This window comes from Phascolarctos cinereus, unplaced genomic scaffold, assembly GCF_003287225.1.
Source record: "Phascolarctos cinereus isolate Bilbo 61053 unplaced genomic scaffold, phaCin_HiC Scaffold_5;HRSCAF=322, whole genome shotgun sequence".
Classification (NCBI taxonomy): domain Eukaryota; kingdom Metazoa; phylum Chordata; class Mammalia; order Diprotodontia; family Phascolarctidae; genus Phascolarctos; species Phascolarctos cinereus.
The window spans coordinates 339,272,050-339,294,168 of NW_027555958.1; the positions used below are offsets into that span (position 1 = coordinate 339,272,050).

General features: G+C 38.8%; 1 protein-coding gene across 1 annotated transcript in view; it reads left to right on the top strand.

Annotated features, from left to right (window-relative positions):
• EDARADD (EDAR associated via death domain) overlaps positions 1 to 22,119 on the top strand; it is a 100,277-nt gene that overhangs the window by 12,869 nt on the left and 65,289 nt on the right. The window contains exons 2-3 of the mRNA XM_021000419.2: positions 8,782 to 8,840; positions 20,202 to 20,241. Coding sequence (XP_020856078.1) covers positions 8,782 to 8,840; positions 20,202 to 20,241 — 99 coding nt within the window. The remainder of the gene's footprint in view (positions 1 to 8,781; positions 8,841 to 20,201; positions 20,242 to 22,119) is intronic.

The window sequence follows — 22,119 nt, forward strand, 5'->3', positions numbered from 1 at the left end:
ACTCGCAGTTCTGCATTTATAACATCCCACACATCTATCCCCACTTCTCTATCCCTGCTACCGCTACTCTGGTCTAGGCCCTCATAACTCCTCCACTCCAACCCTGAACTCCTACAGTAGTTTTGTAACCGGGTTTCTGCTTCCACTCTCTTGTCTTTCATTCATTCTTCATGTCTCTTCCAGATATCTTCCTGATACAGACTTCTCGCTATTTAATCCTAACCTGAAAAATTTTAGTGGCTTCCCAATGCTTGTAGAGTATACTTCCAACTCCTTTTCCTGGCATTCAAAGCCATATACAATCGATATGGAACCACTGTATTTTTCTAGTCTTATTTCATAATATTTTCTTCGACATTCTTTATGCCTAGCTTTCTTGGACTCTGTCCCACACTTTTGTCCCTCTACCTTCTCTCAAGCTTTGTTTTTGTTTTGTATCTCTCAAATGCAGGTATTATATAATTTTAGAGATTATTGTTAGATATGTGTCTTATTAGCTCCATGAGGGTAGGAGCTGCGTGTTATGTAAACTTTACATTTCTCTCAATTCCTAGCAGAGGAAATTATTAAATATTTCTCTAATTCAACTACATGTTGGTGTTTCATGATATGTTGACATATTTTTAAAAAGTCAGTTATTTCTGGACCAGAAATGGTCCATAGCAACAGAATGACAGAAATGTGTCATAGCAACCATCAAATGGAAGAGCTTTTCCTCATCTTTGACTGAATATGACTCTGGGTGAAAAGGATCTTAGAGATTATTTAGCCCAAATGATTCATGTTATAGAGAAACAAATGGAAACCCAGAGAAGTGACCTTTTCAGTGTCATGCAAGTTGGGACTAGAATTCAACTCTCCTTGACTTAGAAGCCAGTGGTCTTCCCACCATGCCATACTAATAGCAGTCACACATCCCTTAGAAATATGGGGAATGGAGCTGAAACCTGATCTCAGACAACTGAGAGCCAGTTTCATGAGCCATAGAGTTAAATACAAGAAAGCAGGAGTGAATTTTTCTGGGGATGCCCTTCCATTCAAGTTCCTCTACGTCAATGTCCAGTGACCTCAAAAGACTGAAGTTATAGCCTATATGTCAATCTCTTAAAGCCTCTCTTCCCATTAGTAAAATATCCAGCCCCAAAGAACTTCATCATGAGGCCAAAAAATTTTCATGTCCTGATGCTGGGATTTAGTATTCTTTAAGGTAAAGAATTATATTCTTTCCTATGGCCTGCCCACTTGTCATTTTCTTAGAATATCTGCCTAGGTTAAACTGCTGACTACTGCTCTTTATATGTTTTCCTTTTTCCTTCCCAAATTTGCTTTCCCTTTTTCCTATTGCTCTTCTGTTGTAGCTTCTTCTCACCTCCCACACTTCTACAGCCAATACTCATTTTCTCTTGGAATGCAGGATTAGTTTCATGCTTAGGGAGAAGAGAAAATTGCCTGATCCATATAATTTCATGTACTGAGAAGGCATTCATCTCTCACTGTCCCCAAAACTGCTCTTAAGGAATTCCTGAATTTCTACTCTTAAAACTACATTCTTTTAACTTTAAGTGCTGATTTCCTATTAAAACAGCAGAACTCTGAAAGAGGTAGTGGTTTATCATCAGTCATTTATGTTTTAGAGCATGAATTCAAACTTTCTTTTGTGTTAAGGATCCCCTTTGGCAGTCTGATGAAGACTGTGGACTCCCTTCTCAGCATAATGTTTTTAAATGCATAAAACAAAATACATAGGGTTACAAGGGAAATAAATTACATTGAAATACTGCCTTAGTGTAAACAAATGAAGCTTCCAGCAATAAATTTTGATAGAAAAGTGAGAAAGAATTGATTATGAGAGCATTTTGTCACTGATTTGGGGAAGGGAAGGATGTTCTTAACAAGTTTTCATTGAGAGGCAGCTAGGTGGCTCGGTGGATAGAGCACTGGTCTGGAGTCAGGAGGACCTGAGTTCAAATCAGGCCTTGGACACATTAAAAAAAACTCACCAGTTGTGTGACTCTGGGCAAGTCACTTAACTCCAACTGCCTCACTTAAAAAACAAAACAAAACAAGTGTTCATTGAAAATGGCCAAGAACAGGGAGATTTGAAGCCCAAACACAATCAAATCAATCAATCAGTAAACATTTAGTTAAGTGTCTGCTATGTGCCAGGCATTGTGCTAAGCTCTGAATATTTAAAAAGAGACAAAAAAAACTGCCCTTGACTCAAAGAGCTCACAATCTAAAGGAGAGAGACAACAACTAAACACAAACAAGCTATATACAGAATAAGTAGGAAATAATTAAGAGAAGGAAGGAACTAGAACTAAGCAGGGTTGGGAAAGGAAGGTGAGATTTTGTTTGGGACTTAAAGAAAGTCAAGGAAGCCTGTAGGCAGAGATAGGGAGGGAGAGCATTCCAGGCATGACGGAGACCCAGAGAAAATGCCCAAAGCTGAGAGAAGCAGGGTTTTGTTGGTGGAACAGCAAGGAAGGCAGTGTCATTGGATGGAAAAAATATATGACTATGAGTAACATATAAGAAGACTGGAAAGGTAGAAGGGGGCTAGGTAATGAAGGGCTTTGAATGCCAAACAGGATTTATTTTTTGATCCTGGAGGTGATAGGGAATCCCTAGAGTTTATTGAGTAGAAGGGTGACACATTTAGACCCATGATTTAGGAAAATCACTTTCGTGGTTGATGGAAGATCGACTTGAGTGAGGAGAGACGAGGCAGGCAGACCTACCAGCAGGCTATTGTAACAGTCCAGGGATGAGGTGTGATAAGGGCCTGCATTAGAGTGATTGTAGTGTCATAGGAGAAAAGGGAGTTCATTTGAAAAATGTTGCAAAGGTGCAATCAACAGGCCTTGGTGACAGATTGGATATGGGCAAGGGGTGTGTCAGAAGTAGTGAGGAGTCGAGGATGACTCCCAGGTTTCAAGCTTGAGGGACTGGGAGGGTAGAATTGCCCTCCCAGAAGGTGACGAGGGTTTAGGGGGGAAAATAATGGTTTTCTATTTTGAACTTGTTGAGTTTAAGATGTCCACCTAACATCAAGTGCTAGATGTCTGAAAGGCAGTTGTAGATGAGAGATTGGATGTCAGCAGAAAGGTTGGGGGCAAGATAGATAGATTTGGGATCCTCTGAGAGGAGTGTAAAGATGGTAATTAAATCCATTGGAGCTGATGAGATCACTAAGTGAAGTGGTATAGAGGGAGAAGGGAAGAGGGCCCAAGACAGAAGACTGTGGAATATCTATGGTTAGAGGGTGTGATCTAGATGAGGATCCAGCAAAGGAGAGTGAGAAGGAATGGACAGATAGGTAGGAGGAGAACCAGGAGAGAGTAGTATCACCAAAACCTAAAGAGATGAGAGTGTCAAAGAGGAGAGAGTGGTCAGCAGATCAACAAAGGCTGCAGGGAGGTCGAGGAGAATGAGGATTGAGAAAAGGCCATTGAATTTGGCAACTGAGACGTCATCTGTAACTTCGGAGAGAGCAAGTTCAGTGGGACAGTACAGTGAGAAGTTGGATTGTAAGGGATTATGAAGAGAGTGAGAGGAGAGAAAGTGGAAGCACCTATTATAGATGGCATTTTCAAGGAGTTTAGCCAGAAAGGACAAAAGCAATCTAGGACGATAATGGGAACAGAAGGATCGAGACCAAACATTAACTCAGGCTATTTCATAATTTTGCTTTGGGTTAGTCTGTCTTGATGCCTTGTCCATATCATTACTTTCTTTCTATCATTGTAACAAATGCATCAGAGGAAAACACAAAATAATGGAAAGGAAAGCCAAAAAAAGGAAAAAAAATCACCCAGTACAGATCTCTTTGTATCTTTCAATATGTGTCTGACCATGTGGTCTCTTCTCTTATAAATAATCTAGGACCACAAATCTAACTGTCACATACAGCTCTTCTATCTGCCTCTTATGAAACCTTTAGTGACTAAATTTAACAAATTCAACAAACGCTGTTACCTACTGTTTTCAAGGGTGAAAATACAATGACGGACACTACCTTCAATGCCAGGGACAGTTAGGTGGCACGGTGGATAGAGCACTGGGCTAGGAATCAGGAAGACATCTTTTTTCAGTTCAAATCTGGCCTCAGACACTTAGTAGCTGTGTGACCCTAAGAAAGTCACTTAACCCTGCTTGCCTCAGTTTCCTCATCTGTAAAATGAGCTGGAGAAGGAGATGGCAAATCTCTGCCAAGAAAACCCTAAATGAGGTCACAAAGAGTCAGACACAACTAAAACGACCACGACAACCCCCAAGGACTTTACTTTCCATTGGAGGGACACAATATATACACAAATAAGTAGAATCAAAGAAAACTGAGGGGAAGAGAGCATGGACACCTGGGAGGATCTAAGAGGACTTCTCTGAGAACCAGAGCACTTGAGTTTTGAAGGAAGATAACATTTACCAGAAGCAGATAAGGAAGATTACTTCAGAAGGCTTTGCAAGCCTTAAAGACATCTAGAAATGCTAGCTGTCATCGTGCTCACCACTATCATCGCCATTACTTTCATCATTGTCGTCATCATTGTCGTCGTGATAGACAAGAGGGACCTCCTAGGCAAAGGCACTGACAAAAGAGATGGTGCGTTCAGTCCAAAGAACAGCTGGTTCTGCTGTAACACAGAGTTCGTGAAGTAGATTAATATGAAATAACTCTGGAAACATGGGAGCCAGAGAGAGAAGGTTTTAAATGCCACAGCATTTTATCCCATAGGCATGAGGGAGCCATAGAAGGTTTTTTGAGCGTGAGGGTAACAGTCAGGCCTGTGTTTTAGAAAAATTATTTTGGTACCTGTATGGAAATGGGATTGGAGAGGAAAGACTTTACTTTTGCAAAATCTCTCAAATAAACCCCCTTCTCTCCTCTAACACTGCCACCACTCTAGGGCAGGCTGGACTACTGCAATATCCTGCTGGTGGATCTGCCTGCCTCAAATCTCTCCATTCTAATCTATCCTCCATTCAGCCACTAAAGTGATTTTCCTAAAGCTCAGGTCCAATTATGTCACCTCCCTGCCCCATTCAGTAAACTCCAGAGGCTCCCTTTTTACCTCGTGGATCAAATATAAAATCCTCTGTTTGGTGCTCAAAGCTTTCATAATTTACCTTGCTGCCGGCCAGTCTTCTGACACCTTACACTGGCCACACACTCTTCCATCCGGTGACACTGCCACCAGGCTGTTGTACCAACAAGGCATTCTGTCTTTTGGCTCTGGGCATTTTCTTTGGTTGTCCCTCCTGCCTGGAATGCACTGTCCCCTCCTTCCCCCTCCACCCCATCTACTAGCTGTGTTGAAGTCCCAAATAAAATCTCACCTTCTGCCAGAAACCTTTCCCAACCCTTCTTAATTCTAGTGCCTTCTCGTTTAAAAATATTTCCGTTTATCTTTTAGGCAGCTCGTTTGTAGATACTTGTTTGCTTGTGGTCTCCTCTATTTGATTGTGAGCTCCTTGAGGTCAGGGACTATCTTTTGCCCCCGTTTTAGATCCCTAGTAGCATTCAGCACAGTGACTGGCATATAGTAGGCAATTAATAAATGTTTATTGACTGAGAGACCAGAAGAAAGTAGAATAGTCAAGAGGCTGTAACAAGAGATCAGGGAAGAAATAATGAGGGCCTGAATTAGAGTGGTGACTGAGTGAGTAGAGAAAAGAGGACTAATTTAAGAGATATTTATTGTCAACAAGATGACTACTGCTTAGAAGTGGAAGGTGCAAGAGAGGGAGGAATAAAGGATGATTTTATGGTTATAATCCTGGGATATTGGAAGGATCGTAGATCTAGAGCAGGAAAGGCCTCAGAGGCCATCAGTTCCAAACCCTTCATTTTACAGAAGAAGAAGGTGAGACCCATGAAGGTTAATTGACCTGCCCAAGGTCACATGGGTAGTTAAGTATGAGAAGAAGGATTTGAACCCAAGTCCATAGCAAGTACTCTTTCCACTGTACCATGCTGCCCTAATTCAAACCCTATTTATTCTCCAGATAAGGAAACTGAGGCCCATAGAGGTTAAAATGACTTGCCCAATACTAATAGTAAATGTCAGAACTAGAATTTGAAGCAAGGTCCTCTGACCCCAAAGTTAGAACTTTTTCCACTGAACCACATTGGCTTGGTTGTGCCCTCAGCAGAAATAGAGAAATTTGTAGGAAGGGTAGATTTTGAGAGAGGATAATGAGTTATATTTTGGGCATATTGAGATGCCTCCTGGGCCACCAGGAGGTTCAGTTTCTGCTTCAAGACTAGAACTTAAAAATAAGTAGGGCTAGATATATAGATTTATAAGTGATCCACATAGAGGTGAGACTTGAATCTATGGGAGTTGCTGAAATCTCTGAGGGTATTGTTTAACTCTCCACATAACCATCTTAACTGAAACATAGCAAAGTTCCTAGATGTCTGAAGCATTTCAGTGGTATCAGACCACATGACAAAACTACTTAGACAATCTCCATGTTCTTGTCTTGCTGGGACATTGTACTTTAGCTTCCAGAAATGAATGGTGACTCATTAGTATCAGTTGATGAAGGCTGAGAGTTCCAGATGAGTGTTCTTGGTCTGGGTAAGAGAACAAGAGAAGAAGAGAGGGCTCAGGGTAGATCTCTGGTGAAGACTCATGCTAAAGAGATAAGTGAGAGATGATGGTCCATCTAAGGACATTGAGGAGGGTGGTATGGCCAAAAAGGTAGGAGAAGAACCAAGAGAGACCAGTGGGGGGAAGAGAATGTTAGGAGGAAGATGTGGTCAATTGTATCAAAAGCTGCAGTGAGGTTAAAAGAGGATGAGAACTGAGAAAAGCCTGACAATAACATAGGAGGGTGCGATTTCAGTTGAGTAGTGTGTTCAGAAGCCAGGGGATTGAGAAAGTGGAGATAGCATTATGTGTAAGTAAAATACAAGCTCCTTTGCCTGGCATTTAAGACTTTCCATACCCTGACTCCATTCAAGGCTGCCTCCAGTAAGGCAGACCTTACCAGCCTTATTTTAGTCTATGCTCCTCACACCCTTCTAGTAAAATGGTACTATCAGCTGTCCCTTAGTGTTATCTTGTCTTTTCTTGCCTCAGAATGCACTGCTTACGCATTTCGCCTCCCTGAAATCCTTCTCTTCTTCCTTTTCCTTCAAGGTTTATCTCAGATGTTATGCCCTCCTTGAAGCCTTTCCTAATCTCTCCTCCCAAAATGATCCACTCCAGCCTCAAATTTCTTAAGCAACTTTCTCTAGATCCTTCCTTTGGCCTTATTGCATTCTACCTCTGTCATGCAGGTACTTGTAGTCACCTCCTTCCCATCCCATCCCCATTAGAATGTAAGCTCCTTGAGAGAAAAAAAAAACTACAGTATTTTTCATCTTTCTACCATCAGCTCCTAGCATAGTGCCTCCAGCACCTAGTATGTAACTTAATAAGTATGTATGAAATTTTGCAGATGAGGAAACTGAAGCAAACATGGTTAAATGACTTGTTCAGGGTCACACAGCTAGTAAGTATTTGAAGCCAGATTTGGACTCAGGTCTCCCTAACTCTAGGCCCAGTACTCTATACGCTGTGCAGCTTAGCTGCCCAAACTCACATCTACCAGGATTGAAATCCATATCCAGCATGTAATCTATCTTCAAACAGCAACATGTCTGTCTCTATATAATATGTATACATCTATATATCCCCAAAATGTATGGTTATGTTTGATTATCTATAAACTTGTAGGTTTTTATCAGTAACTTGTCCTAAAATTTATTTTTTACCAATTTCTTTTATATAACTTAATGTTATGGGAAAATTCTTTCCCCATTGAGTTTGTATAATAGGTTATTGCTGCCAAATGAATCTATCATAATGCAGAAATTATAGAGATTAAAAACCTAAGTTTTGTCATGTTTAAGAACAGGTTCAGGAAACAGAAAAATAACTCTAAACAAAGATTAGAGTTTCTGACAAAGTCTTTTTGGTGGAAACTATGTCAGAGAGACAGAAACAATTTTTTAACATATAACAGACTAAGTTACAGATTTAAACAGTGAGTTTGCAAAAATCCTTACAAAATTACAAGGCTGCATTTTAAAGAAGTCACAGTGGGCTAATTGAGAGGAAGAGATTTACATGTCATGAAGATAAGCAAAAGTTCAGCGTAAGGGAAATTCTTCCACAGATAAAATTAGCTCAGTCTCCTTGGGAAGACTTAAAAATTTCATAAATGCTATATTTCCTTCTTCCTCTTTTTTGGCATCTTACCTCAGGAGTGTAAAAAGTCTTTCTTTAATACTATAATTCCGTGAGTCAGGTTTAAGCCAGGTGAGATTAATATTAACAGGAAACAGGCTTCAGTTAGCCAAATGTTCCAGAAGGAATGGCATAATAAAACTGAATAAAAGGAAATTTAAAATTCTTATAAAATAGTTTTTCAGTTAACTTTAAGCCTATTTCTTCTGATCTCAGAAAAGATGGGAGAAGGACCTGTGATTTCATTAGTATAGTAAATTCCTGGATGAGGAAGTTCCCTCTACCAATGCAGATTAGCATCGTTCCTTCAATATATGGCCTTAGAAAGTTGCCTAGAATCCTTAGAAGTTGAATGACTTGTCCTGGGTCACAGAGCCTGTACTTGTAAGAACCCTGGTCTTACAGGCTTTATCTATGTACTATGCCATGCAGGCTCTCAGAAGAAAAAAAAGAAATTAAAAAAAATGTGACTCAAGTCCTGTATCAACTTGAAAATCATCAGAAGGTGAATTTCATTGTGCTTATTTATTTTTTACAGATCATGCTACAAGAGAACCAGTAGAAGATACTGATCCTAGCACTTTATCTTTTAAAATGGTATGTTGTCATTTTTGTTTGAATGGAAATATGTCATTTAATTTCGACTGGCTCATTATTCAGTATTTACCAAATGTATCAGGAACCTTAAAGTGGTATTTTCCTGAGATAAACATCTGATCAAATAGGATATACTTTGTGATATAGGGGACATTTTACCCCTCAAGACTTAAAACAGAACTGAGCACATATGCAGGAAATAATTAAGTATTATGTATGTAATTATCTCTCTCTCTCTCTCTCTCTCTCTCTCTCGCTATACACACACACACAGACACACACACACACGCACACACACACATACACAAACTTTTAAACAGAAATGTATCTAGAAATCCTATTGCCTAAGACAAATTCACTTGGGGGGGGGGAACAGGATAGCTATAATGAGCCCGTAGACAAGGGGTTCTTAATCTTTTTTGTGTCATGGACCCCTTTAGAAATCCTGCAAAGCCTATGACCTCTCCTAAGATAATGTTCTTAAATACGTAAGATTAAAAGAAATTATGGGATTACAAAGGAAGCAAATTATATTGAAGTGGTTATTTAAAAAAAATTTTAAACAGCTTTACAGATGTCAGGGTAAGAATTCCTACCCTAGAGAATGTGGTTTGTGTACTCAAGGGGTTTGGAGGGGAGGGAAAGTGTGCTTGAGGAGAATCCAGCTATAGATATATCTGTGAGACAAGCAGGGACAGACTTTTTCTTTCCCTCTTCTCTCAAACTTCATTGGCCCAAGATCTCTTTCCCTCACTCCCTCTTGGTGCCTGCCTTCCTCTCCAATCTATACAGAGGCAGGAAACAATGGAGGGACACTAGGCATGGTGAAAAAAGTCTGTAGTCCACTTCAAATCAAGGATGAAATCCACCTCTCTCAAGTTGGTGCCTGTCAAAATCACCAGTTACCCTGCCCTAGCTATGGCTTTTTATTAAATTTTGCTTGTGACGTTTATAGTTCATGATCTGGAACTACATTGAATGGGTTGGTGTGATTTGATGGATTTATTCAGCCAACCCCTACCTTATAAATACTGAACTGTTTTTTTTCGCTAGGGACTTTAGAAGAAAATAACTGTTTATTGATAAATCCATGTTTTAATATTTGGATAATAATACTACTCTTACTTGGGTATTGAAAATGAAATGTTAACAGAAACATTAAAATTGCTTACATTTATTTACTCTTATTAGAGTATAAACTCTTGGGACAGCTAGGTGGCACAGTGGATAGAGCACTGGCCCTGAAGTCAGGAGGCCCTGAGTTCAAATGTGGCCTTAGACGAAACACTTGACACTTACTAGCTGTGTGACCCTGGGCAAGTCACTTAACCCCAATTGCCTAATAAATAATAAATAAAAATAAAAATGAAAGTTAGCTGCTTAAAAAAAAAGAATATAAGCTCTTTGAGAACAGGAGCCGCTTCAGTTTTGCCTTTGTATCCCTCAGCACTTAGTACAGTGCACATAGTAAGCATTTAATAAATGCCTTTTGATTGATTGAGTATAGCAAACATTTTGTTGGTTTTTAACATATTATCTCATTTGGGCCTAACAACATTCTGAGGCAACTAGTCTTAGTATAATTATCTCCATTTTACAAATGAGGAAGGAAATTAAGGCTTGGAAAAGTTAAGCAGCTTGCCAAAGGTCACACAGCTAATATATGGCTGATGACTCCAAATCTGATATTCTTTTGACTTTACTACACTGTCTCTAATACGTGGGCACGAAAAGAAGTATAACAAATGTCTTTGAAAAAGTTAATTTGTTTCTAACTATGAATATAATATGCAGCAAATATTAGCATTGGTTAAAGAATGGGGTATTCTGTTTAATAAACTGTGGTAAATTCTAGTTTACCATATGCCACACATGGATTGCCAATTTTCAGGAAATGCTTATAATGTAAAATATCCTTAGCACTAAACTGAACCAAATATAGTTTAATCTTTCCTTGATGATTCAGAATGCATTTTAAGTATCTTGCCATTTCTAAGGCTTATCAATGATGATTATTTAACAATATAGATATAGAAGGGTAGGAGATGAGGTTGAACATAGACTGATCATATGATGTATCCAAGGAAATATTTTTATTTTATTTGAGGGTTTAGGAGGTGTTTAAAGATAAACCCCGATGGCATTTTGCTTATTAGTTACTTGTCTGTTATAAAAAGTAGACTGAAGAATGAATGCTTATTGCTCTTTAGTTTAAATTCAAGCTGTGGTAAAACAGATAGCAGCAAATGACTGTTGATATTGTAGAGTTCCAGTATTAAGTCAAAGACATGCTCTGATAGATCACTGATAGATTTCTTTCCAAGTGATACATAAGGATTTCTGTGGGCTGCATATTGACTTAGAAAACCACATATTAACATTACCTATGTTTTATTGCATTTTTATTTATTTCATTAAATATTTTCCAGTTACATTTTAATCTGGTCTGAACTGCACTTATGAGTGTGGTGGGACTCATGCAGCCCATAGTCTTTGTGTTTGACACCTGTAATCCTACTTTTATCCAGTTTTTCAAAGTCCTGTTATATTTTAAAAATGTATCCCAGATCCTCTTTTCCTTCTTCATTCTCATTGCTACCATCTTTTGCTCCACTACCACCATGATAATCTCCTACTTGGTCTTCCTCACATCAGTCTCATCTATACAATATACCCTGCATGCTTCTACCAGACTAATCTGACTTTGTTCTATGATTCCTTCCTATGGAAATCTTCACTGGCACATGAAGTTAAATTCCTATGGAGGACCTGACTTTTGAAAGCTATCCGTGATTTTTCCTCTGCCTACCCATCTAACTTTATTTCCTGTCTCACACACACACACACACACACACACACACACACACACACACACACACACACACACACACACACACACATACATACACACACACCCTATTGAGAATAACCTATTGATGTCCTAGTCAGATCAGGCCAGTTTCATCCCTATCTTTAATATACTCAATGCTCATTCCTCTTTACCTATCTACTTACATATATTTTATGGTATTCCCTCCTCCCTTCTCTCTGCCTATCAAAATTCTAGGCTGTATTCAAATCTCATCTTTTCCATGAAAACTTTTCATTCTACTTCAATCACCCTGGTCCAATTAGCCTTCCCTTTCTTTAGATTAAAATTGCTTAGACACACTTAATTAATGGATTATTAACTCTGTTAGATCTCATTTATCTTCTGTGCTTAAATGCTAGTCACATAGTAAGTGATAAATAAATACTTACTTATTTGTTGATTAAGACTGTGTCTCACCAAATCTGGTTATTTAGAGCTTCTAGCAACTTATTTTTTAAATAAACACGTGCTTCTTATGCTTTTTTAGAGGTCAAGAAAAATCCATTTAAATTAAATGGTTTCTTAGAAAAACTCAAAAGATTAATATAACCTTCTAATCTTTAAAAAATGTTATAACAAATATGGATAGATAACGGGTCTTAGATCCAGGAAGGCCTCTGAAACATGCTAGCTATAACCCTGTGCAAAACACTTACCCTTTCAGTTCTTTGGAAAACTCTCTAAGATTATAAGAGGCAGTGAAATTTCACAAAAAGGCAGTAAGTAACACAGTAGATAGAGCACCAGGCCTAGAGTCAGACAGACTCATCTTCCTGAGTTCAAATCTAGCCTCAGACACTTACTAGCTATGTGACCCTGGGCAAGTCACTTAACCTCTCTCTCAATTTCAGTTTCCTCATCTATGAAATGGCCGTAATAACAGTGCCTACCTCACAGGGTTGTTGTGAGGATCAAATGATATAATGGATGGAAAAGCACTTTGCAAGCCTTAAAGCACTATATAACTGCCAGCTATAATACTAATTACTATTCCAATCTAAATTAGTAGTGGGAGGTTACTAATCCAGAGTTCCATATGGCAATGAAATTATAGGTCTGGTCCCTATTGTTGTTACAACAAAAGAATTTAGCCCCCTTGGGGTATACTAAAATGACACTTGATTTTTAGCACATCCCTCACTGGGGTGGTCTCTCAGTCACTATGTTGTCTACACCAGTAGGTTATTTTCTTGTTCAGTTCTTTGTTTCAACTTTTATTCCTCCTCACTCTCCTCTCTTCCATAATACTTCTGGGCTACTCTAGCCTCTACCTACTTTTCAAGGAATAGAATATGGATTTGGGAAGGGGCAGCCTGAGGCTGAATGGTCTTGATCAGTGGTGGAGAACCTGCTGCCTTAAGGCCACATGTGGCCACATGTGTATCCCACATGAGCTGGAGGTTAAGATTCAAGATACAATAATACAATGACATGTCAACTATACCTGCGCAAAAACAATAGTTCAAGAACTCCTGATGGCGTTCATTTTTTCTAGGCAGCCAGGTCACAAATCAAAACAAAGGCATTTACTGAAACTGCAAGAGGAGGAAAGTAGCTATAAAATGTTTTCCCCCAACCTTGTGGCACATACATCATCCACAGAATATACAGGAAGAATAGATACACCTAGAGAACAACACATGGTCTGGGTAGGGATTGGCATTCCTCATTGTTAATTCATACTGTATTTGTATCAGTTTATAGACTGACCTTTAAAAAAAATTACTAAAAACTCTCTAAGTTTGAGGGCTTCCAATTTTTTCCCCACCCCAATGGAGTTTTGGTTCCCTGTGCAAATGAATATAAGGGGTAAAAAGGTATAGGAATAAAACCAAGCAGGATCAAGGCCATGGTTTCCTCCAGACAAAACCCGTAGTTGCTTTTAATATTTATACATTGGATAGGAGCAAAGTAGCCGACATAAGATATAGCCTTTTCCCACAAGAGATATTAAAATTGGGGGTTTGTAACTAATGAATCAGACAATATACAGTGATCAAATAATAAAATGTAGGGGAGAGATGATTTAAATGTAGTACTTATTAGGAAAAAATTGCCAGCTGATGGCAATGTTTGAAACAAAAATCCAAGTACAGCAAGAGAATCTGTGATGTAACTTGGAATTTGTTATAATCAGATTTATAAATTAGAAGACCTTATTATAATTCTGCTACCTGTTAACTCTTCATGTATCCTTATGATTAAGGCCCGCCTGTGGAATATGTTATATCAGTATTCCTCTTGTTGTACTAACTCCTCATTTTCCATTATCCTGTCAATTCACCGTAGGAGTAAATGGCATTCTATTAACAGCATTTTCCTGAGCTCCAATCCCTGTCAAAGACTGCTACCAACCAGTTTGTTTATCTTCACTATGCCCTAACACTAATCTACTGCAAACACTCCTACATTCTTAGATATTTCAATCAACATTCCTTATACCCCTTTCTTTAACTGAATGGGCTCTCCTCTGAGGACATTAGATACTGTGTGCCTTCTCCATCAAAAGCCATTCATTCTCCTAGTCCCCTTGACCCTAAGGGCCAGGAAGTGGGGTGATCATTATCTTATGCTCCTCTCCTGCTTCCCTGCCATTCCTCTACCACTATCTCTCAATGACCTTTTATGTGTTGAGGGCCACAAAATCCTTGTGTACCACAATCTGTATCCCACTTCATTCCCATGGCATTGCTGTATAGTAGACTTTACCATCTCATGTTGCATCACCAGTACGTGCAACTTTGAAATTCTGTTTCCAAACAAAGCCTCTCCGTTTAACCTTTCTTCTTTCCCAGTCATACTCATTCTATACCTATTCTTTGATTTTATTGCAATTTTATGACCCTCTGCCCTTCCCTAGTCTCTCCATCTAGCTGATCCATTCTGCTTTCTTTTACCTCCTTACTTAGCCTGAAGACCATCTTTAACTACTTTGATAATTCACCAGATACCTCTTTAGAATTTTTTGTTTTTTGACCTTCCCTCATCCATCAACCTGCAAATCATCATCCCTGGATAACTTCAACAATCCATTCCTGCTCTAGGACTAAGGAACATTGGCAGAAAAAATCATGAGCCTGGACTAACTTTAACCATTACAAAATCATAATGATGATGATGGTGATGATGAGAGCTGACATTTATAGAGAGTTTCAAGATTGACAAGCTATTTTTTCAATCATTCTCTCATTTGAGCCTCACAACACCTTGTAAGATAGGTACTGCATGTATTTCTATCTTCATTTTACAGACAGGGAAACTGAGGTTCAGAGAAATTAAGTTCAATTCAGCAAGCATACATTAAGTGCTTACTGTGTGCCAGGCACAGTGCTGGGTACTTGGGATAAGGAGACAAAAGTGAAACATTCCTGTCCCAAAAGGACAGTCTGTAGGAGTTGTGGTGGAGGTGAGGAGAGGGTGCAACACAGTTATAGAAGATAAAAGGCAAAATGAATAAAAAGTAATTTCTAAGGGGAAGTCCCTAGCAATTATTGAAGGGGTGGGATCCATATAGATTTCCTGTAGGATGTGTCTCTTGAGCTGAGCTTTGAAGAAAACAAGGGAATTTATGAGGTTGAGGTGAGTGGGGACATGCATTGCAGCATGGGGACAGACTGCAAAGGCAAGGAGGCAGAAAGTATTCTGTTGTATGGAGGGCAGCATAGTACAATGGAAAGAACACAAGCCTTAGAGTCAGAAGATCTGGATTCAAATTCTGCCCATTACTTTCTACACAGAGATGTGTCATACCCTCCTCCTTCTTCCCCACCCTTCTGAACCTCAGTTTCCCTGTATGTCTCAGAGCCTTAGTCCGTTTACCTGTGAAATAATGGGGTTGGACTAGATGGTCCTTCCTGCTCTAGATCTGTGACCTTATCTTGGAACAGTAAGCAGGCCAAGTTTGGTTAGAATGTGCCATTCATGAAAAAAAAAATGATTGCATGGTATCCCAGGAAAGGTGAGTTGGCTACAGATTCTGAAAGGGTTTTTATAAGTCCAGCAGAGGGATTTGTATTTTATTCTAAAGGGAAGAGGGAGTCACAGGAGTTCCTTGAGCATGGGAGTGACATGATTAGACCTGTGGTTTTAGAAGATCAATTTGGCAGCTTTATGGAGGATGGATTGGAGATGAGAGAGGTTAAAGACCAGGGAGCTGTTAATTAGCTGTTAATGCCTGTTGGCATTTGTCTGCGTGACAGATGTGAGGACCTAAATTAAGATGGTGGCTATGTGAGGGAGAAGAGGAGAGACAAAAGGCTTATTATAGAGGTAGAATCAATAAAACCTATCAAATGATTGGGCTAAGGGGTGAAAGAGAGGGAACAGTCAAAAATGACTGTAAAAACAGTGGTGCCCTCTGTAGAAGCAGGGAAGTTAGGAAGAGGGAAAAATTATACTTCATTGTAGTCAGAAGGCCAGTAAATTTCTTTCACAGATGTTTGCTCTTAAAACCCCCATTGCCTTATTTTTCCCTAATCTAACTAGCATTTTTACAAACTGACTCATGTTACTTTCCAGTTTAGCTAGAATTAGAAGAGAAGTGTGGAGGTGGGAGTGGGAGGTGAGGTCACTGCCTCCCTTCTCCTATCAAGGCTTAGCTATGAGGAAGGACCTTTTTAAAGAAAAACATTTATTATAATGCCTTTGTTTCAGCAAGTATTAAGGCAAGGCCTATGAGCTAGACGCACGAGGAGCTCAGAGAAGGAAAGGCAGCTCTGCCTAGGCTGAAGTATAGTCTGAGGAAGAATACTTTTCATTCCAGTCATGGAGTAAAGAACAGGGAGTTGAAGCAATGGTGAAGATTTCTGGGAGAGAGACTGGGATAGGGAAGTCAAGCAGATATTTAGCTCCTCCCAGCTGTGTCACAATTATTTATTCTGAAGTGTCTTAAATCCCCAGGATGTTAGACCTGCCTGTATTCCAAATATCCATCAGTGGGTGTTTGATCTTATCAGTGTGGGCGTTTCATCTGTTGGTGTGAATTATGACCTCACCATGCTTTCTCGTTATGTGTAGTTTTCATCTGCGTTCTTCCATAACACCCTCATGGAGGACATATCCAACCTACCTTCCTCTAGTTGAGTCTTTTGCTTGACAATGGTGTGAATATGACCCTGGGTTCTCGAAGGCTACCCAGGAGAGCCTAAACTTTGGCAGCTTCTCTCATGCTAGAAAGGTTTCGCTTATAGTATCTGAAGACTGACCTAGCCAAGAACAGAGACAGATAAATCACCAGGAGGTTAACCACTAGGGGTTGAAGTTTTGGACCATGGTAAGTCAGTGCATGAAAGAAAAGTAAATTTCAAATATAAACTTGAAAATGTATTCCAGAGGTAAATATAAGGGATTTTTAAATTATTTGCTCTTTGAAATAAGTAGTGTTTTATAGGAGCACAGGTACTAGAATCAGAAGACTTCAGTTTGACTTCCATCTCCTATATTTACTTAATATCTGACCTTGAACAAGTCACCTAACTAGTCTGTCTCAGTTTTCTCAATTGGGATTATAATATCCTCACTATCTACCTTACAAGGTGGTAGTGAGGAAAATACCTCACAACTATTAAAGCACTATAAAAATATGACTTGTTATGGAAATGAGTTATTTTATTAATTATTTTAATAATTCCCCTCTACTGGTACTGATAATTAAAAGCTGATTATAAATCTTAAATTAGATAGAAACTTCTTTTTTAATTTTTAAAAATTGTTTTAGATAGAAACTTCTATGTATATATAGTAGGCACTCAAATGTTTGTTCAATACAGAATAAATTGCATGCAGAAATCATGACATGAAAGTCATAGCATCATAGATTTATAGCTGGGAGGAACCTTAGAGACCATCCAGTACAAACCTTTCATTTCACTCACGAGAAAGATACATCTGAGAGAGGCTAAATTATTTGATGTTTATTCCCTCTTCTTTCCTCAACCCTTTTCAGTCTGACTTCTAACTCCATCACTTAGCTGAAGCTGCTCTCTTCAAGATCTCTCAGTTGCCAAGTCTGATGGTCTGGTTTTGGGATTTTGTTTTTTGTTTTGTTTTGTTTTGCTTTGTCTTCACTCTTCCTGCAGTTTTTGACACTGACTGATGACTCTCTCCTCTTGGGTACTTTCCCCACTCTGAGTTTTCATGACACTGTTCTCTTTTGGTTTTGTCTTCCCGCCTATCTGACCACTCCTTTGTTGATTTATCATCTATACCATGATCTCTGACTATGGGTGTTCCCCAAGATCCTCATCTTTCCTCTTTACACCCTCCCACTTAATACTGTCGCCAACTCCAACCAGTTTAATTGTCCTCTTTATGCAGATGACCGCTGGGTAATATCCTGGTCCTAATATCTCTCCTGAGAGATGATGCAGAGAGGCGATGCAGGCCTGCATCACCAATGGACGTTTTGCCTGATGGGCATTTTGTACTGGATGTCCTATAAACGTTTTAAACTCAGCACATCCAAAGTAGAACTCATTTCCACATATCCCCTACAAAATGTTCCTTCTATTGTGGATACCACGATCCTTCTAGTCACCTAGCTTTATATCCTTTATTTCACCCCTGACTTCTCCCTCTCATTCGCCCCACATACTCAATCATTTGCCAGATCTTGTTTGCCAAATCCGCAGTTCTCTCCCATATGTCCTTTCCTCTCAACTCACATAGCCAGCACCATGTCACCCTGCCTCACTTCTCTCCCACCTCCAATCCAAGCTTCCCAGAACTTCCAAAATAATTTTCCTAAAGCACACATCTGATTATGGCAACCCCCTAATACAATACATTCCAGTGGCTCCTTATTAATCTGGAATAATTTGTATGTCCATGGTTACACGAATAGTAAGCGGTAGAGCCAAGATCAGAACTCTTTTACTCCAGATTCTGTGCACTTCAAACTAGGATTGTAACAGTCCAGATAAGGAGCTAGAAGAGATTTCAGAAGCCATCTAGTACATTTCCCTCATTTTGCAGATGAAGAAACTGATGCCGGGGAGTTTAAGTAACTGCTCTAAGGTCACACAGATAATAAGCATCAGAGGCAAGATTCAAAGCTAGGTCCTCCAACTCCACATTCTGTGTGTACTCTTTCCACTGTTCCACCATATTGCCTTCTGTATCTTTTTATATAATGGAGAAATGTGTAATTACAATCTAATTTGAAAACAAGTGCCTCTTGAAAGGGGAGCAGACAGAGGTTAAGTCACAGGTCACATAACTAGTGAGGGTCTGAGATGTGATATGATTTCAGGTCTTCGTGACTCTAGGCCGAGTACTTTAACCACTGTATGCCACCTAGCTGCTTGGCACATAATAAGCACTTAATAAATGCTTGTTTCTTTCTTTCCTCTTTGAGGAAACCAGTTTATATTTGCAATTTCCTATCAAACTATATGTTATGGTGGCAGTTCTCAAAATGTGGTCCAAGGGGTCCTGAGATCTTGTCAGGGGGTCTGCAATGTCATAACTATTTTTATAATAATACTAAGATGTTATGTGGCTATTAAAAAGGTCCTCTCTTTTCTTTTCTTTTTGGCTAGGCAGTGGGGTTAAGTGACTTGCCCAGGGTCACACAGCTAGTAAGTGTTATGTGTCTGAGGCCGGATTTGAACTCAGGCCCTCCTGAATCCAGGGCCGGTGCTCTATCTACTGTGCCACCTAGCTGCCCCTCTCTTTTCCAATTATGTATCTGAGGCTGGATTTTCTTCATGTATTTCAACCAGAACAACATATGGCAACAGATTGAATGTAGAAGCAGATATGAGAACTCAGCTGTCTTCTATTAAGTAAAACATTAAAGAGATTTTATGTATATGTAAAAATACATATGTATATATAAAATATGTATATATATGTCAAAATATGTAAAGTATCACTTCTCATGAATTTGTTACAGAATCCATTAAAATGTTGTTTCAAGAAAAAAAAAGAAAACAAGTGCCTCTCAAATGACATGTAGATGTTAAAAATACAGGAAGTAAGATATGGAGAAAAATACTACATAGAAGAAAGGAAGTGTGGTTTCATGGTCAGAACCAAAGCTAGGAATTTAGGAGCATTTGTTCTACCAACATTGACTCCTTGTCACATTAGAGAAATTCCATGGTTTGTCTGAGCCTTAATTTCTTCTTTTTTTTAAATAATATTTTATTTTTTCCCCAATTACATGTTAAAACAATTTTTAACTTTTCTTTTTAGTTTTGAGTTCCAAATTCTATCTTTCTCTCCCTCTTTCCCCTTCTCTCTCCCTGAGACAGTAAGCAATTTGATATAGGTTATACATGTGCAGTCATTTCATCATCTATAAAATGGAATTGATAACAATAACCAAACCAATGCTGTTGGTAAATCCTTAAGCAAAATACTTAAAATATTGTAATTTTAATATTTATTTCCCAAGGCAAAAAATTCCTGTTTACCTTAATCTGATCTGATTATCAAATATTTTCATATTGATACAACTTTTCTTTCCTTTTTTTGTTGTTGTACAGTCAGAAAAATATCCTGTTCAAGATACAGGTCTCCCTAAAGGTATGTACAATAATAGTTATTTTAATTTTAATGCAACTATTTTTATTTAACTGAGTTTGGTTAAATGATAAAGCTGTTTTGAACCATAGTTCAGCCAAAATACGACCCTTTTTTCTGAATTTAATAACATATCATGAACAATTTACAGCTTCCTTTTGATAAGTAGTAATATAGTGTAGTGGATAGAGTGATGGCCTCAGAGCCAGAAGAGCTAGATTCCAAACTTACCTCCAATACATGACTGCTTGCATGATTCTAGGCATGTCATTTGATCTTTCCAGTGGCTTAGGAGCGCTTGAAGAGAAGGTGTTGATCTGTTTTGGTAAAGGACTTTTCTCATCAATAATTCCCTATCACGATAAAATTGAAGGTCTGGTCCCAATTATGTATGTGTGTATGTTCAACATACATACCCATACATAAATATATTATATACATGTGTATATTTCCATATAAATAATTTGACATGTGGCTTACTACACAAATATCTCTAAAATGGATTTTGTCATCAAAATCTCTAAACTATTTCTCATTTTGTCTTCATTAAAACTTAAAGTTTTAATTAGTTGAATGACATTCCCATCTGTGGCCTACTTGTGCCAGACTGTAAAGTGTTCCACTTGTTCATTTAAAGCTAATGAACCTGAGCACTCTCGACCTCCAGTGCCAATACACAGCATAGACCACTGAAATCACGTGGCCTGTCTTCTATTGCTTACACTGCAGGGCATCTTGCAAAGTTAGATTTTGTCATTGAAGCGAGCCAGGTGATTGTGAGATCACAGGCCTGAACATGTACGTGGAACATTTGAACCTGACACCATTGCCAAGTCAGAAATTTTGCTTTCGATCTGAGGCCTCCCTTGGGGGGAGGAATGGGCTGGGAAGGGAGAGAGGAGAGGACAGGTAAACTCCCTGCAGTCAGATACAGCTGCAGATACCTGTAATTTCTGCAGAAATGTCAGAGGTAGAAAATCTCTCTCTCCTCTCTCAGCATTACCCAAGTGGGCAGTTTTATTAGGCTCTATCACTACCACGGAAACAGTGGAAATTCCCACCAAACTTGGGTTTCCCCAACAGTTTTCTTATACAGGCAAATGATCTCAAAGCTGCTTCTTTGGAGGACTGGGAGGTACTTTCTGGGCTGAGTATAAGTACAGGCAAAGTAGTCATAAACTACTTTCCCCTCCAATTTGATAAAAATAAAAGATAAAACTTATACAGAGTATCCTCCAAAGTCTCAATACAATTTAAGCAGTAAGACTTTTGGGGACACCATGTCTGTACATTTTATTCCCTGATGTTAGAATTTCCCTAATTAGAGATTCATTTTTATGCTTCACCTCCACTGCCCTCCTCACCCCCTACCCTACTAACAACCCTGGGAAAAGTAACATATGACATTATTTGCTTAAGGTAAAGAAACACATTGCTAGGTTTTTATACTAATGAGGAGGGATAGAACATACAAGCACCGAGTACTTGAATTGGAGGGCAATTAAAAGATGGGGCAGCAGGGAGAACATAAAGAGTGGAAGAAAGGGAAGTCTAGGAGTGCCCAAGGGAAGCCCTGCCCACTATATTTAAAAGGATTTTTCAGGAGGGATCAGAATTTCTAAACTGCTTAGAAATTCTCCCTAGCCTTTTTTTAAAAAATAACTCCATTTTGTAGTACTACTCATGGAAAATTGAAAACATCTCAAAATAAAGAGGTGTTAAACCAAATAATCTTTAATGATCTTTCTAGCTTTAATTTTCCATGTAAAAAATAGCAGCTATTCAAATGTACAACCATTTACCTACAGCTGCCAAATGACCTGATTGCCTCTCCCACTTCTTTTTCTCTGTCTCCATATATATATATATATATATATATAC